General features: G+C 40.1%; 1 protein-coding gene across 1 annotated transcript in view; it reads right to left on the reverse strand.

Moving 5' to 3' along the window:
- The window catches only part of MAD1L1 (mitotic arrest deficient 1 like 1), a 461,411-nt gene that overhangs the window by 423,755 nt on the left and 18,961 nt on the right, over positions 1-18,695 (reverse strand). The window contains exon 9 of the mRNA XM_083585714.1: positions 18,242-18,303. Within this exon, the coding sequence (XP_083441840.1) occupies positions 18,242-18,303 (62 nt within the window). The remainder of the gene's footprint in view (positions 1-18,241; positions 18,304-18,695) is intronic.

Here is an 18,695-nt window from a genome sequence, read left to right on the forward strand (position 1 = left end):
TTATTTTAAAAGACTTGAATCTTATATTAAGATGTAAAATATGTAAATATATTTTAATGAATCAGTAATCAACTCAAAATTCTTTAACTGGCTGGCAGGCCTATTTGCTTGTTATAAACACACAGGTCAGGTGCTGTACTTAATTTAAATGCAACACACACAGAGAGGCATACTTTGCCATCCTCTGTCTTCTGTCTCTGCCTGTCTCATTCAGCTGTCCACAACCTGGCAACTCAGCTTAAGAACTTCACGAAAAATGAATTATACGGATCCGCAGACACATGTAAATAAAATGAAGAAATTTCAGATTTACAGTCACTGCCTTCAAACCCCCTTCTCCAGCTCAGGGAGGATTAAGAGGACTTCAAAGCAGCCCAAGCTCCAATTAAACCAGTGTGACCACCCCAGGGATGCAAGAATATTCCTCTGATTAGCAAGATGCACTCTTTGAACTGTTTAGCTAGGAAAAGGTTTTCAGAACTTTAAACAAATGCATTAATTCTCTGTGGGTTTTTAAGCATATTTTTTTAAATAAAAAAACCTTCAGAATGTTTAAAAACAAGAACAAATTACAGCTCGGGTCAAAAGCCTCATGGAAACTCATTAATAGGTCAACTATCAGTGCTTTGGATCTGAAAGTACAAAATGAACCACAAGAACTCCTGCAAGTATCACAGTACAATAGATGGTCCCTAAATTAACTACCTTCTCAGTTTAGAATCAAAGAGTCGTAGAATTGTAGAGCTTGCTGGATTTTGCAATTCAAATGGACTGTGTCTGTGATTAGGCCAGAGCAGACAAGCTACGTGGAACATGAGGCTGCTGCCTTATATCAAGTCCAATCATTGATTTATCCAGCTCAGTACTGTATACACTGCCTGGCAACTGCTCTCCAGCATTTCAGACCAGAGACTTTTCCAGCCCCATCTGGATAAGCCACAGACTGAACCTGAGATCTTCTGCATGCTCTACCAGTCAGCTACAGCCCTTCCCTGTGACTAACCTGAAAATCAACCAAAGCTCCTTTCTATGCTTTCCTACAGACTTAAAACTGTTTTATAGAAATGATTCGTAGGCAACTTACATCCACCAGGATCAACGCCTCAATATTGGCCTTCCATATGTACTGTGTCGGGAAGATTTTGGGCATCACATGGCAGGACCAAAACTCAAACAAAGATGTGCTCTTCCAAGCCCACATTCTCAGCATGTTTGCACTTTTGTCACAGCAACGACATCTACACTGGCTTGGCCATGTATACAGAATGCAAGATGGTAAGATCCCCAAGGACGTGCTCTGCGGGGAGCTTGTTTCAGGCACCAGGCCTGTTGGCAGACCAATTCTGCTTTATAAAGGTGTCTGCAAATGTGGCATGAAGGCTGGCAACATTAACCCGGCTACAGGAATCCCTTGCAGATGACAGCAGTGCCTGGAGATACACAATCAGGTTGTATATTCACAGCAGTGGCCAAAAAATGGCCACTAGGAGAAGGCAGTGAGAATTAAAGCCATGGTGCATCTGTAGCAGTGAAACTGGACGGCTTCATCTGTCCCAGCTGCAGTAAAACATCTCTCCCCCATATTGGTCTCTACAGCGACAGCAAGCGCTGTCACTCTCCAACTGGTTGACTTTACCACCGATGGCACATTTTTCTGTTTTCTCTCAAGACAATCAGATGCTAACAAAAACCAAATTGTTTTGCTTGAAGACTCGCCTTACTGGACAAAATACATGGCAGCTAAGCAGACAGGTTAAACATAGTTTTCACCAGCTCAGTTGTGTTAAGTGGATCACTGAGTGAGGAGGGAGGAATGGTAGAATATGTGCACTGCATTCAAAATGTTTCAAGCTTTATTCCTAGCATCTAAAGCTGAAAAGGACCAGATAGCAGGTGATAGAAAAGGCCTCTGCCTGACACTCTGGAGAGCTGCCCCAGTCACAGCAGATAATATGCATCTGAACAAATAAAAAGCCTGACATGATACTAGGCAGCTTTCTGTGTTCTCCAGGAAGACCCTTTTATCCTAAATAGAACCCATGGCAGACATGTATGGGGTGTTTTTTTTAAAAAAAAAAACTGATTCCACTGAGATCCCAAGATGATCCCAATTTTGCAGGAATATGAAATAATTAATACAATGGGGGAGAGACTTTTAATCATGTTGATATTATATCACTTTTTAAAATTTTAAATTTTGTAACTTTAAGATTAAAGTAAATCCATCATATTAAAGCCCATGATGTTTTGAAGAGATTGGTATTTTTGGTTTTGAAATATCTCAGTTCTGGGCTGAGATTTTAAGGCCAAACTTGTCATATATATTTTTGAAATTTCAAATCCTCATAACTCAAAAACAGAATGGGATAATTTAAAAAAATCCTAAGATCTGGGACCTTTTCTTCTACTGCCTTTAGGAAACTGAAACTGAAAATGATATAAAATGGTAAGGTAAAAGTCACTGGATCACTTGACGTGGAATGCCCAAGCTTGAGGATGTAATCCCAAGAGCAAGATTATAATCTTTGAGAATTCTTGGAGAACAGGTTAGGTCCCTGCAGACTGGGCAAATGCTGTCCCCATCTTCAAAAAAGGAAAAAAGAAGACCAACTGGTGAGCTTGACATCAATACCAAGAAAGGTCCTAGAACAAACAGTCTGTGAAAACCTAAAAAGGATGCTGTGATTACCAAGACCCAGAATGGGTTTCTCAAAAACAAGTCATGCCAGATGAATCTCACATGTTTTGACAGAGCTAAAAGCTTTGTGGATCAGGGGAATGCTGTGAACATAGTGTATCTTGATGTCAGTAAGGCTTTTGACAGAGTCCCCCATGATATTATGAAGAAGCTGGTAACATGCAGGCTGAACGCGGTAACTGTTAGATGGATTTGTAGCTCACTAATGGTTACTAACCATCCTGAAAAAAGTGACAAGTAGGGTGCCACAGGGTTCTGTCCTGGGCCCACTGTTGTTCAACATCTTTATAAACAACTTGGATGAAGGAATTGAGGGACTGCTCATCAAAATCGCAGATAACAGCAAACTGGGAGGGGTAGCAAATTCCATAGAAGACAGATTCAGAATTCAAAATAACCTTAACAGATTGGAGAGCTGGTTCCAAGCTAACAAAATGAATTTCAAATTGTAAGGTTCTGCACTTAAGGCAGGAAGAGGTTGGATGGCCAACTGTCAAGCATGCTTTAGCTGAGATTCCTGCATTGCAGAGGGTTGAACTAGATGACCTTGGGGCCCCTTCCAACTCTACAATTCCATGATTCTATGATCATATACATCAATGTCAGTGTATACACAAATAAGAGTAGAAAATCCACAGTCATGTTAATAATTTAAAACCAGCCGCCATACCTTTCTATAAAAGGTATAAGACTTCCATATGCAACGGACACCAAAGACTGTGTATTAATCCTCTGGAGAATTCCCAGCTGCAGAATTTGCAGAGCTCTTCCTGTTCCAACAGAGTATGCTACCCATTCTACAAATGCAATAAATACCCTACATTTCATAAATATGCAGTTACTTTAATTTTACATTCTCTCTCCCCCTGCAAGAGAAGAAACCACCCCATAACAACTTGATCTTTTAGTTAAGTATGCTCTAATGCTGTGTACATAGTGTGAAAGCTTCCGCATCCAAAGGAGTGATGGACATTAGAACAAGTGGTAAAGAATGAGTATCTGTGTGCCAAAGGCATTCAGTGCTAAGTGGGTATAATAAACCCTTAAGAAGAAGCACTATCATCCATAAATAATGAATAATTCAGAAAGAAATTGAAACAGACTTGAAGTTTCATTTATAGAAAGTGAAATTGCTGGAGAGTAATCACATTAAAGCTGTAAACAGTGGCATTTCAGCAATTACTATTCTCCTTTGCCAGCTCATGCCCTAACAAACTGGTACATTTGTTTAGTTGCCTGAATCTGGCACAGAGCTGAAATCAGCCAAACACAATTACAGCTCCCTGCATCTTTACCACTGCTCCTCTAACTAGAATTAAGATCCGGGGTGGATCACTGTCAGGCATGCTGACATCTCCTCAGCTTGGCTCCTGGAAATGAAGTTTTGATAACTTTAATTGCCTAAATACATTTCTTTAGCACCTGCCACAGCAACATAGCTATAGCTTTTTAAAATGCTGGGTGCATCTGAAAAACACAAACAGGACCATGTTTTTGTTGAAACTCAATTAGAATTTGATTGCTTCACAATGAATTAGTGGGAGCTATGAAGTGCTGATTATGTAGGCACCTCTGTTGGAAGAGAGTTCCAGAATTTAGGGTAGTGGTCCCAAATGTGGCTTCTCCCATCTAGGTGAAAGTTTCCATCTTTTAATTTGGTAAGCATCAATTTATGCAGTGTCCTCCCAGAATGAGCAATCTTTAAATGGGTAATTGAAACAAACCAACAAACAAAAATCAGTAGGTGACACAGTGATTTCACTGGAGAACCAAATCATATGTTTGTCTACTCTCCTTCCTTTGCCTTACTTACAGAGGACAAAGAATTATAGGAACACAGATAGTTGCCTTATACAAATCAGGCCATAATACTATTTAGCTAAGAATTGTCCATGATGACTGGCAGCAGCTTTCCAGGGTCTCAGGGAGTGGACATTCCCATCCCTTCCTGGAGATGTTGCGGACTGAACAATAAAACTTCTGCAAGAAAAGCAGGTGCTCTGTCATGGAGCTGTGGTCCTTTCTAATGCGATATCCTACAGAATGGCAAATATATCTGAGTGCAAAAAGTTGTCAAAGAAGTAGGTCTTCTTCTTGCACAATAAAATGAAAACAGCTGCTCTCTGAAATGAAGCCATTAAACAACTTTGAGCCCCACACTCAGATGTTCCAGCTACTTCTGCAGGGCACTTATGATCAATGGGCACACTGCTAGAGATAAGCAGAATCCAACCACTTTACTCAGGTAAAGTGCTTTTTCAATATATAGGTATGGTCTGAAAAGCTCTATTGAGAACATGAATCCTCACTATCATACTGGGGGGAGTTTAAAGAAACTAAGAGTTTTAACTAAAAAGTATTTCCATTATGCTCCTTTCAGCAAGTATAAAACATACAAAAGAAGCAACACTGTTCAGGCTTATAGTCAGCCTCAGAAACTCTATCGATTACCTACACTAGTTGGATGGCAGAGAAAAGTAGTTTTTGAAAAGGCTAGCTCAGGACTCCTCAGTTGTGGTTTGTTTTTGTTTTGTTTTTTTTGCAGGAAGTGGGGCAGGGGGAGAGAAGAGGGTCTCTCTTTTCACCACTCTTTCCCCACATACACCATCCGCCTGCAATCACATCATCCGCCAAAGAGACAGAGGAAAAGGATTTCATTAATAAATTTATTTCAACTCTCTTTTCAATGGTGCTGAAAAATGTATGCAAATCCATTCATAATTAGGTTTAAAAATTCCATTTCATGGGATAATCAGACTTCAAAAAACTCAATTTTAGTTTTAATCAGATATTAACAAGGATATTAACTCCATTTCATTCAGAGGAGAGAGAAACGGCAAATTTAACACAAAATTTATTCAAGCTTAGCCCTAGGAGATAATTAAATAAAATTAATTTGGCAAGGGTTTTCTGTAAATGGAAGCATTCCAGACAGCAAAACACTTTTCTGAAAGAAACAAACGCAGTTCATTACTGTACAAACAGATTCAAAGCTTATTGTTCAGGCAGGAGGGAAATCTGAAGTCTTCTACAACAGGAAGGTAACCAGCCCTCAAGCTGCTTCTAAGGAGCAACAACTTATGGAGAGCAGATGTGATAGCATGGCCTGCATTACCTCTTTGGGCAAGCTTCTTAAACTCGCCCAGGAGATAGGAGTCAGAAAAAAGGGACAAAACCCACACAAAGGAATCCAGAACTACCACAGAGAGGAAACAAAGCTATTTCTGGAGCAGGAGTAAAGAGCAAAAAGACAGACGCAGTCCTCCAAGAATCACCACCATAATCATCTTCATTTACATAGCACTTTACATTGTACAAAGCACTCCACACACATCAACTCAAAATCAATTAAGCTGCTGCATAAGGCAGACCGGTACTGTTATCCCCGTGTTGCAAATGCTGGAGAATAAAACAGAGGGTCAATTCAGACGTTCGGTCAAACCACAGCTTGTGCTAATCATGGCTTAAATTCTAAGCTGTGCTTTGAGCAATCAAACATTCTGCACAAATGAGAAAAGGGGGGTATCATTTATAATGAAAGAGAAGACAAATTTGCAACTGAATATGTAGTCAGAAGTCTTATAGAATTAAAAATAAGACTTCTGAAACATATTTTCCAGGAAAACTTTCGACTGCCCTAAACAGAGCAAGATCAAATTTAGCATACTAAGAAGTATGTTGCCTTAATTTTTACATGTTGCATATGTATTTCAAAAGCTTTCTAGCCAAAAGTAGTTGAACTGAAATACATTTGATTGGAAAGAAAAAATAATGTGACTTATCTTGGGTTTAATGTAATATTCAAACAAATTCAAGTATTTACTTAGAAATTGTTTTAATTGGAATTCTTCTCTACTGATGCTTTATACATGACAGTAGAACACACTTCCCTTACGTTACTTGGATATTAAGAAAAAAATAGTAGTTTTCTACTAATTTTAGCATGCCTGAAAAGTTGTGTATAAATATGTACACTTTCTAGAGCAGTCATCAGTAGAGGGTGGAGGGTTTAAATTACAACCTTGGTTTTAGGTAAGACTGGTATTGTATTCATTCTGGTTGTCCAATTTGATTCATAGGCCTAGTTCACACTGCTGTGCTGGCTGGGGCTGAGAGAAATTGTAGTCAAAATATCTAAAGGACATTGGATTGGGGGAGGCTGAAGTAAACTATAGTTAATGGATTACAATGAACCCAGAGATGGCCCCCGCTTTACTCCTATCAGGAGCAGCAAACCATGATCCCCAGTTTGGACATGGCACTAAGCCAAGGACTATGGTTTGTTGTTCCCACTTGCACTAAGGGAGCGTTCACAAAAAACAATAAGTAACTATGGTTTACTATGACATACAAACACAGCCTTAATGGATTCATTCATTACGTTACTAATTAATGCTATGAAACAATGCATTTCTAGAAGTACTATAAGAAGAGTGTGCTAATGGAAATTTTTCTACATTATTTTAACTACTAAGCAGAATGCTGCAGACAGTTAGCATGTACTTTCCCCCAGGAAATGCCTCTCATTACTGGCTTTCCAGGTACACCGATGAGCAAAAGCAATGGCATTCTCCAGTGCCAGCCTCTCAGACAAGCTGATAGACAAACGTGTCACACACACAAGACAGGCTGCTCTACAGAAAACACATAGCAAAGGGCCGAAAGAGCACCAGATGACTCTTGACATTTTTCTTCATTAAGTGAAAGTAGAATGAAATGTCTTCAAGTGCAGCTGATCCAGAATTCATTAATATATGCTACTAAATACTTAGAATATATTGGCTACAACAGAAAAGGCTTGAGAAATTCAAGCACATTAGTAAGCATCATGCTTTTCCATTAAGTTCCAACTTCAAAGAAAATCATTAAATGCATGTTTGTACTCTCCATATCTATTTACATTCACTGCATTTCTACATGAACATCTAGAGGTTTTAAGTGTACACTTAAAAGCATTAAGCATAAATGTGAAATGTTAAGTGCTTACGAACTCCCATATCAGTCAGGCAGTCTTAGCAGTGAGCCTATTTAGTTCAGAACCTGCTTTCCCACAGCACCCAGCAAAATGAGCACCCAGCAAAATGGCATGAAGGAAGCAACCCATCCCCTGCTGTTTATACCAGCAACTAGTATTCAAAGGCAGACTGCCTCTGAATGAAAGGTGCCATTTAGCTAAGCTGGGCAATAGCCATTGATAGATATGTCCTCCATTACTTTGACTAATCCCCCTGTAATCATCCAAGCATCTTATAGCTAAGAAAACTATGTGTTGTGGGAGGTTCTCTTTGAAATGAAAAAAGACCCAAACATTGTAGCCCAGTGATTCATAATCTTTTTGGGGATACAAACCCCTTTGAGAATCTGATGAAATCTATGGACACCTCGCCAGAAAAATGCACACAAACACATACACACTTAATTTTGCATGCAATTTATTTTATTGAATTGAAAATATTCTTCCCAACCCCACCCCCAATTCACAGACCCTCTGAACCCCATCAATGGACCCTGGGCTAAGGACCCCTGCTTTAGCCCTTCTTCAGAGAGAAAATGCTTCAACCCCCTGGTGATGTTGGATGCCCTTTTCAAGCTTTAGAAAACTTTACCTGAGAGCAGACAATCACAGCTGTACCCAATACAATATTCCAAATGCTGTTAAATATTTAAGAAGATCACAATATTGACCGTCACATTTTAATCCCTTTTCACAATCCCTAAAATAGTTTTTCCTTTTCTACAGCTACCACATTGAGTCCATGATTTCAGTGAGCTAACTTTCATGACCCCAAGAAACATTTCTTGCTTGTTTGTTGTCTTCAGTTCAGGCCCTGTCATCTGAAGTCAGAATCTTCTACCCAAATGTGAATAATTTTGCAGTTACCTACATGGAACCCAATTTGCCTTTCTGTTGCCCATTCGCCATTATGGAGCTCTTCAGAAGTTGAGTTTTCTCATGTTTGTGTCATCAACAAATTTGGTCACTTCACTGCTTATCCTAATTGCTGATACAGTGTTACCTTGTTTTCGGAACAAAGGTTCCACTGTAGTTTATGGAAATGTTAAATAGCAACAGTCACAGTGCATGTTCTGGAGGAAAGTACACTGCTTATTTCACTCTTTGTCAAGAACTGTCCATTTACTTGTACCCCTCTGTTTCATGCTCTTTAAACAATGGCTGATTGCTCTTTAAACAATCACTGATCCATAAAACAACCTGTCTTCTTATCTCATGACTGCTAAGTTTACACAGAAGCCTGTGGTAAGGGACTATTGTCAAAGCTTTTTTGAATTCTAAAGTAAGGTAAAAAGGTAAAGGTAAAGGACCCCTGGACAGTTAAGTCCAGTCCAAGGTGACTATGGGGTTGCGGCGCTCATCTTGCTTTCAGACCGAGGGAGCCAGCGTTTGTCCACAGACAGCATTCCAGGTCATGTCACCAGCATGACTAGACTGCTTCTGGTGCATGGAGGACCATGACAAGTGCCAGAGCACACGGACACACCGTTTACCTGCCCGCCACAGCAGTACTTATTTATCTACTTGCACTGGCATGCTTTCAAACTACTAGACTGGCAGGAGCTGGGACAGAGCAACGGGAGCTCACTGCATCGCGGGGATTTGAACCGCCGACTTTCTGATCTAAATTATAACATGTCAACCAGATCCTTCCACCCTGTTGCCCCTCCATCTATAAGCTTGTTGACACTCTCAAAGAACTCAAAAAGGCTGGTGTTGATCTCTTTTCTTACTTACCTAGGGTTGTTTATCTACATGTTTAATAATTCTACCTTCAATAATGCTTTCTAGCAATTTAAGCCAACTGACTTGCAATTTCCTGGCTTCCACTGTAATCCTTTTTTCAATTAGGCCCTAGGACAGGGGTAGTCAATGGCACGCCCTTCAGATATTGTTGGACTACCACTCTCATCATCCCTGACAATTGGTCATGTCAACTGGGGTTGATAGAAATTTTTGTCCTCCAACATCTGAAGGGGGCCATATTGGTCACCCCTGCTCAAGAACTTCATCTGGTCACCTCTGTTTGACTCAGTTCTTCAGATACCCTCCCTTAAAAAAAGCAGTTCATGCATGGGTGGATGTCCCAACAGTTGCTGCAATGAAGACAGATGCAAGGAGCCACAATTTATTCTAGCCTCTTGTTGAGTGCATGCATGCATAGTAGCAAACAGGAGTTCACTGTTGCATAATGTGTGAAATTGTCCTGGGAAGTATTGAGCCCCAAGAAGGTTAAGTTCAGTCCAGCTTGGGGGGGGGGGTGTTTGGCTCCAATCTCTACAAAGTTCATCACAATGCCTTGTTTACAAAAAGAAAAAAAGAAATGAAGAAGCACCGACTCTTTCATTTTTAACCTTCTAGGTCAGCAGTTTAAAACTTGCTACTAAGAACCATTTCCAGAGTTTCTGCTGAATGTACAAATTCAATCACCTCCAATTTTTGCTTTTAAAACCTAAGTCTTCACAAATTTCAAGAATTCCCCAAATGACCCAGTCCTGTGCCAGCTTTCATGTAGCTTACTAGCTTCAAGGAGAAACGTCTTCCCAGCCTGCAAACCTTTTCCAGTATTTCTCAAAGAGAAGGAAGCTAACAAACCTGCACACTGCACATAGCCAAAAGAACACCAGAGAGAGGATCAAATAGTAGGGAGAGAAGCCAGAAGGTATGAGTGTAAGGTAAATTTACAATTTAAAGCGTTAAGCCAAACCTTTGTATTTCAGAGGTCATTGGTACTTTACTTTAAAAAAATACTTCTGTCAAAGATTGTAAATCGGAACACTGCAATAAAGGTGTTTGATAAAATAGCACAATAAAAGAGTGAACCTGCACCATATACACAAGATCAAATCCTTTTAAAGTTTCCATTCATTCACTACCACCACCCCTTGTTGGTTCCATATTCATAGTTACTAAAGCAGATTTGAATCCCCCATATAACCCATAAGCATTTACCAGAGGGGAAAAGGGGAAGAGAAATCCAGACTTCTCCTACAGTGATTGTGCCTGCTTGTTTCTGCAGAATCGTTAAATATGTTAGTGGTGCCATGAGCAAATCCATATTTTCCGAAGTGGTGTGAACACAACTGAACTACGTTCAACTTGATCTACCAGCTATAATCTCTCAGCATCAACTGGCACAAAGAACAGAACTGGGCCCTTAAATTGGGCCCTAGTAAATTCCAATCAATTTCTTAGCACTTAATGGTTACACACACACCAGCACAGAAATGAAATGAAGGACAATTAAATGGAAATAGGGAAACTTAAAATTATAAATTACTCCAAGACTTTGGCAGTTATTGTGTTTGGAGATATGTCAAAAAGAGACAGGCTGAATAAAAATAAGATGTGAGCATTTGAGCCTTCTGACAGTAGCACTCCGTCCTTCTGCTGATTAGCCTCTGCTATTTAAATGATAATTTCACTGTAGTTACATTAGGCATGACTGTTTGCCTAGAAGTGTTTTTTTATGGAAAAAGAGTACACACTGGAGATCTCTTCTTCACAGCATATTGAGCACTCAGGTTCAAGCTATTTGCATTTTTCAAGGGTCACTTCACACTTGCAAGAAAAAAGGGCTACTCTTATTACACCCCACTTGCTGGAAATAAAGCACAAGAATGTAAGAGTTGCCTTGCTATGCCTGGTCCAGAATTCTGATGTCAACTGTCAGGTGCCTCTGGGTGTTCACAAGAAGGACATCAACAGGACTAGCCCTCATGGCTGAATCTCTGGCACTGGAAAATTCAGAGCTACTTCCTTTGTATGTTGAGGCTCTGCTTCAGTACAATAGCCATGAGTCAGATGTCAGGAATTGAAACATGACCTGTGGCTGGTTCCAATTTAGAGGATCCTCTGGGCTGCAAGAGGCACCATATCTGAAAGACTGGCTTTCCTGCTACTTGTCCACATATGCATCACGGTTGGCAGAAGAGGCTCTGTTCCTAGTTCCAACCAAACAGCACCAACTTCAGTAATTTATTCAGATCCCTCTTTTGCTTTTTTTCCCCCTCTTTCACTTCAGGGCTGTTGCTTCCTGCAGTTCTTGACAGAGCTTGGGGACATACTTCAGCATGTCAAACTACACTGGTAATAGTTATTACTGAACCTCGCTCCCCGATATCAAGTGATAGCATCAGCTGGAAATACTGCATGGTAGATATGAAGAGCACTGTCAAAATATGGTGGCTGTCCAAACCCCTTTCTCTCAACCTAGTCCACAAACTCTACCTTTATTCCTTCACAGAAGAAGATTTAGGTCATAACTAAAATTTATGAAATAGACAAGGCAAGCCCTTATTCTGCAAGTGTTCTGACAAGCGGCAAAAGACAAAAGCAAAGAATAGCTGTGTTCCTCTTTAATATTTATTTTTTCCTTTCTATATTCAGAAAATCCCCACTGTGATGTGACAGCTTGTTTTACATAGGGAAGCTTGTGAACAACCACCATGAAGTTACAATCTTTTTACAGCTCATAAATCACAGCAAACCACTGAAAAATTACAGGCACTATAAAAGTCCTCGTATCTTGGAGCTGTCAGCCACCATCACCCTCTTCCTGTTCCTGTATGCCCTGCATAGCATGGTCAACATCTCAAAAGCCTTCCAACATTCCTCCAATCTAGGCAGTCTTAAAAGCTTCACAGAAAATTCAGAAAACCCAGACAGCGGCCTATAGGCAAGTAATTTCTTCAGAGCAGAATATTAAAAACATTCACAGCTGGATTGAGAGATGGCAGTTGGTTTAGGAAATTTTAGCTGTCTAGCATAGCATTTTCACAAAACTGACACATGCCAAACTCCAGCTAATAGGCACACTGCACTGCATCTAAAGTTGCTTCCCTCAAATGTGGAAAATCTGAATCAGGTCTTGGAAATCCAAACAGATGCACTTCATAAATGTTAAGTATTGAATCATAATTAGCTTTTGTCTCATTTATTTATTTATGGTGTTATTTATTTATGGTGCTTCAGCTTTTTAAAAATATATTTTGCCATTAGTAATCAGGAGAACTGCAAACTTTTAAATGAACCCTGGGATTGCTGCAGATGGAGACTGGGATGCAATTATAACTAAAGTTCATGAGTCACTTAAATATGCCTTAAGAGAAATATATTAAAAAACTAAAAAATTGTCTCTAAGGTACTACTGGACAATTTTTTAATTTTTTCATTTATTTCGACTGCATCAGACCAACACAGCTACCTACCTGAATTAAGAGAAATATGTGACTAGTGAATTGAATGTTGCCATTCTTAAAAAAAGATACCTTTTCTTTATTTCAGAAATTTTTCCTTATTGTATTATTTTTGTTCATATTTTGTTGATATGGAATCTTATCAGAAAAGCAAATAAATAAAATATGGGGGGAAAGAAAAAATGAATGTTGCCATCCTATGCCATGAGAAGCCGCACTTCCCACAAATTGAGTCTTTTAAAGGAGTTGAGCAGTTCACTCAAAATATTGAGATTAATACTATAGTTTGTAGAAGGGTAGTGACAGCAGTAGCAGTGGGAAGAAATGCTGTTTTTGCATTTCATTCATTTTAAGTTGTGAGCCACCTAGAGGACACAGTTGATTGGGCAATATTTTTTTTTTTTAAGTGGCTGCTAAAGACAACTTACTCATGTATCCTAAACATTATACATCATCTTTGGTCATGGCCACTTTTCAATCATTTCTAAACCCCATTAATGTAGTCTGTCTCTGCTTTCTCTGCCACTCAAATATATGTAACAAAATTCTCCACAAGAACCCCAATCACAGGTGACTGGGTAAAAGATCTCTTGGCTCTAGCTAGCCACTGAACAACCTCTCTCGTGTTACAACAAAAAAGGATGAAAGTTCATTTCTTGAACCTTAAACTGAAATGGGGGAATCACAACCACCACAAAATCACAACCACCACAAAAGTCCTTTTTCATGCAGCACAGTGGAATTCACTACCACAAAATATAGTGATGGACACCAACTTGGTTGGCTTTAAATGGGGAATAGACAATCCACAGCTGAGAAGGATGTCAAGGCTACTAGTCATGGCAATTATATTACCTCCAGTAGCAGAAACAGTATGTCTCTGTAGTGGTTCTAGGGGTTGCTCGTGCGTAAACCGGCACCACACCTGGCTAGGTTGCCTGAGTGAACCTTTTTCTGTCCGGACAGCCACTCGCCCGTGGCTGTCTCAATCGCTGGCAGAATCCGTCAGTAGGTGTTTCTTGAACTTCTTCCAGCAAAGCAGCTCTTTGACTCTCCCTGCGCGGAAGCCTTCTGCGCAAGGAGGGTGTGGGCAGCGGAGGACCCTTACTCTCCCCGCTGGTCGCCGGCAAGGAGTCATGGGACCGCCTCGCCGATTCCCCCATCTGCCCCCCTTCTCCACTGGTGCTACACTGATTCCCTTCCCCAGAAGATGGGCTGCCTCTCCCCATCCCGGGACGCTCTCTGGAATCCCTCTGGAACCCACTCTCTCCCTCCGGCCCTGATGACAGTTCCCTGACAGTCTCTGAATACCAGTTGCTGAAGAACACAAGTGGGGAGAGGGTTCTTGAACTCATGTTCTGCTTGTGAGCTTCTCAGAGGCACCCTGTTGGCCACTGTGAGATCAGAATGTTGCACAAGGTGGGCCTTTGGCCTGATCCAGCAGTGCTCATCTTATGTTTTTCTAGGCCTTAGCAACTGTTTAGTTTATTTTTATATTAGTAGTTATTTTTATTATTGCTAATAGTAGCAATATTATTAGGATTTCTACCTCCCCCTTCAAACTACCTCCCAATGTGGCTTACAAAACTCAAGTTTAAATTAGTTGAATTTGTAGCTGTAAGGTGTGAAAGTGTGTGCATGAGATCTCAAACCAGTCAGGTTCTGACATTTTGCCCCCTGCAATAATACTGGCACTTCTGTTTCTGCTGTAAACTTGCATAATGAGCCAGATTGTCCATATCATTTGAAGCAAAGCTGGACAAGTTAGGCCAACCTATGCTAATCTAGTGTCCTTCAGATGTGCTGGCTGGGGTTTGAAGTTGTAGACTATAAAGTTTTCTGAAGGCACCAGGTTGGCAAAGGCTCTGTTAGGTCATTACTATTCCTGCAAGGCTGCCTCTCCTGCTGAGCTACTCCTGAGTGCATCAAAACCCTGGGCAGGATGGCTGGAATATAGAGTGCACCAGCTCCCTTCTCCAATTGACATTGTTAAGTCAAGAAGTGCAAATGGAAATGTGATTGTAATCTCAGTGGTAGCTGCTGTGATCTTTATCTGCCGAGAAGAATACGAAGGCAACTATAATGACAGAGAATGGATTTCATTTTAACAGCAGGCCTTTTGCTTTATAAAGGGTCATTCACAAAAAGCACATTAATTCTGCCCCCCCCTTAAATAAATGAAACATTCCTACCAGCCTCAAAGTCAGGCACCATGGCCACAACTCCTCAGAATGCTACACCTTCTTCTCTTCCAAAAAAGAGAGAAAGTGATTATAAGTGTACATCCTGGTACAATGAAGGCCAGGTTGGCGCGCACAGGGTGGAGGGTGGGGAGAGGTGGGGAAGTTGCACTGTCTTTCACTTGGCCTAGCAAAAGCAACAAGACAACATACCATGGACAAAGCCGCACATGATTAATTGCAATTAGGAAGCTTCTTTCACTTGTAGCCAATGTGTGACTGATCCTGAAATCAGTGAATATAAGATCTCTGCTGGATCAGACCAAAGATTTATCAAGACCAGCATTCTGTTCTCACAGTGGCTAACTAGCTGTCCATGAAAAATTCACAAGGAGGATACAAATGCAAGAGTACTCTCCACAAGTCTTCTCATCTCACTCCCAGTAAGTATAGTAAAACAAAATTATTTAACATAATAATGCAAGTTTCAGTGTGCCACTGATCTGGGCTGCTGTTACACAAGAAGGAAAACACAAAATGTGGTGATGACACACCACACTTTTCCATCTTCCATGTTGGAACTCAAGGCAGCATAGATAGGATTCTCCCATCTAAGCATTGATCCAATCCAGATCTGCTAGGCTTCAGCAAAGTTCCCTTCAGACCATGCTCATGGTTTTCTACAGCTAAACTTTACTTTAGAAGAGAGATGACAAAACAGGACTTTTTTTCGTCTATTGATTCACATCAGCAAAAATGTACAATTACAGGTTCACAAACATACACAAGTCAGTGCACCATAGAGATAAAACTCTCCAAGACCAACACACAACAGTTCACACTCCTTCTAAGGCTAAGCCAGGAAGCTGTTCTCATTGGTCAATTTCCTGCATTATAGTAAGGCTGGCCACCTGTAGATTTTTGTCTTCTCCCCTGGCTGGGTATCAGAGGAAAACACAATGTAGCAAGAAATGGGTTTCCTGGTCCTGTTGGAGGAAATGTGCCATCTAGTGGGTGCTGACTTAACTTGCATTGCAATAAAAAGTAAACGGCCATTAAAATTGTGCATGTTGCATAATTGACCTTTGCAAGAGTAACCCAAGCTGGAAGTTGATAAAAGGCAGTAGAAACTACCAGTCAGGAGAAATTTGAGCCTTCCAAGGCCTAGCATCTGTGACATCAAAGCAATTTGCTGAAGACTCAGATTTTATCAGTGGATTTTTTTTTACTATCCATACCAATACACACAAAGCAACAGTCTTCTCAGACTGTAACCTGAACAGGTAGATCACTGCCACTTTTTTGTTTTGTGAGTAGACCGCAGTCTCTTGGGAGTTGGGACATCCTTGTACTATACCATTCCAACAAGCAACATTCATCCTTATTTGGAAAGCATCAACAATAGCACAGAATACTTTTCCTTAGCTGACTCTGTACACAATGGTAGGAGATCAAAAAAGTGAACACACCCACAAAAACATGTTCCATGGCTTCTTATTTTCTGTATGAGAATCTTGAGGTGCCTGCATATAACTGATTTTTATTTAGTTTGTAGAACCATAGAATTGCAGAATTGGAAGGGACCCCAAGTCCAACCCCTTGAATTGTAGGAATCTCAACTAAATCGTACATGACAGATGGCCACCCAACCTCTGCTTAAAAACCCCAAGGAAGCAGAGTCCACCATAAGACAATACGAGCAGCACCGTAGTATGGTTGATCCCCCACCCCCCCAGTACACAACCGAAAAGCAAAGGAAGGACAGCAGACAATAATTTGATTTGGCTCTCTAACAAAGACACCATGTCACCTACTAATATATTTTGGTTCCAATTACCCATTAAAAGCCTTGTTCATTCGGGCAGGTCACTACATAAGTTGATACTTATCAATTTAGAAGATGGAAACCTCCACTTAGAAGGGGAAAGCCACATTTGGGACCATTATCCTATATTCTGGGATTCCCTTTCCACAGAGATGCCTCCAGCATCCACTTTTATATTTTTAGGACAAACCATATTCTTCTTATTGTAAATTGTTTTAACCGATTTTGATATTGAGTTGTATCCAATGCTAGTCCTACTAAAAGGAGACCTTCTGAAGTTAATGGACAAGCTTAGGTCCATTAATTTCAATGGTTCTCCACTTAGTAGGACTTCATATGTTGGGGGGTGACAGGACTTTATGGTGAAAGGTCAGTAAAAAAACCCAATTAACTGGTATTAAGAAGAATATTCTGCGATTAGTAAGTGACAATGGTGAAAGAGAACAACGAAATGAAAAGCCACATTTGGGAACAGAAGTAATAAAGCTTATGGTGTATAAGAGGAAGGAGAGAGTGGTCAAGGTGTGTTATTGTTCAGATGGCTGCAGCTGAACCAACACTCATAGTCCCACAAAGAAGCAAATTTAAACAGATGAGGACCAGAGGGAAGAAATCCAAAGGTCTCTCAGCCTTCTAACAAATCTCAGCAGCAAACAACAGGCTAAGACTGTGCAGAAGCCATCTACCAACAAAAAACTTTATTAGTACTAGCCAAACACCCGAGAACAAAAACGTATTAACCCAAGACCAGGAAAGCATCTTGGGGAGAGCATTCCATAATGGGGGTGGGAGCTACTACAGGCTTAGTAGAAAATTTAGTCACAAAAAAGTAGTAAGTGCAACTCCCTGAACATCAGATAATTGTCACAGAAAATACTTCCACTTCACCAGGAGTCAAGCAAAACATCTAGAGCTAAGAACTAAACTATGCTCCATTAAGTTTGGCAAATGCTGGTATATTAATCAACAATTCAAAAAGGCATGGTAAAGTCTTTGCTTGTTTGATTCCTTATTTATGTGCAGGTGCATGGTGCGTTGCCCCACAACTTCCCCTTCCTTCGTGACAAGTTCCCCAGGCTTGTTTCGAATCGTTCTGAATTGTGTTTTATAGTGAATACTACTTTTACTCTCCTTTTTGTATATTTGTGGTAGATTAATTGAAACACCAGCGAATTTCCAGAGACATCCTACATTAAACAAAGCACCAATCTGCCTTAAAAAAAATAGGTTTCTTATGGTGAAAAGAATGAATAACGGACTATCCTAAAACGTCCTGCACAAACAAGAACATTGGTGCTCAGATTGTTACTGTCACTTTCTACTTACTTGATATCTAAGCCAGTGCTCTGGTCTAGTTTCTCCCAAGTATTCAGCTTTCCCTGAAGTCTCTGAAACAAGTAACAAAAGAATTTGAATTAAAACCAAAAGCAAAACATCTATATCTGAACATCTGAAGTTAAAAATTTAAATTCATCCCTCTTAGGTTTAGTAATTTGTTTTTAAAAATATTTATCAACACATACCAAAACTATACTACACAAGCATAAATAGCACATACTTGGCAACAATCTACCCCTCATTTGCTTGTTTTGCAAAACTTGTTATGGTAAGTGCATGCCAAAACACGTTACAATTGTAGCGGGAAAGGGTAAAAGGGTAAAATGTCCCAAACCTGCATACTATTTATTTGTACCGCAAGTAGCATTGTGTGAGAAATTAATAGTGAAATTCTGTTCTACAGCACCTATCTTTGATCCTATATTAATTAAGTTATCCATAC

This window comes from Podarcis filfolensis (genome assembly GCF_964270895.1).
Source record: "Podarcis filfolensis genome assembly, chromosome: 14".
Taxonomy (NCBI): domain Eukaryota; kingdom Metazoa; phylum Chordata; class Lepidosauria; order Squamata; family Lacertidae; genus Podarcis; species Podarcis filfolensis.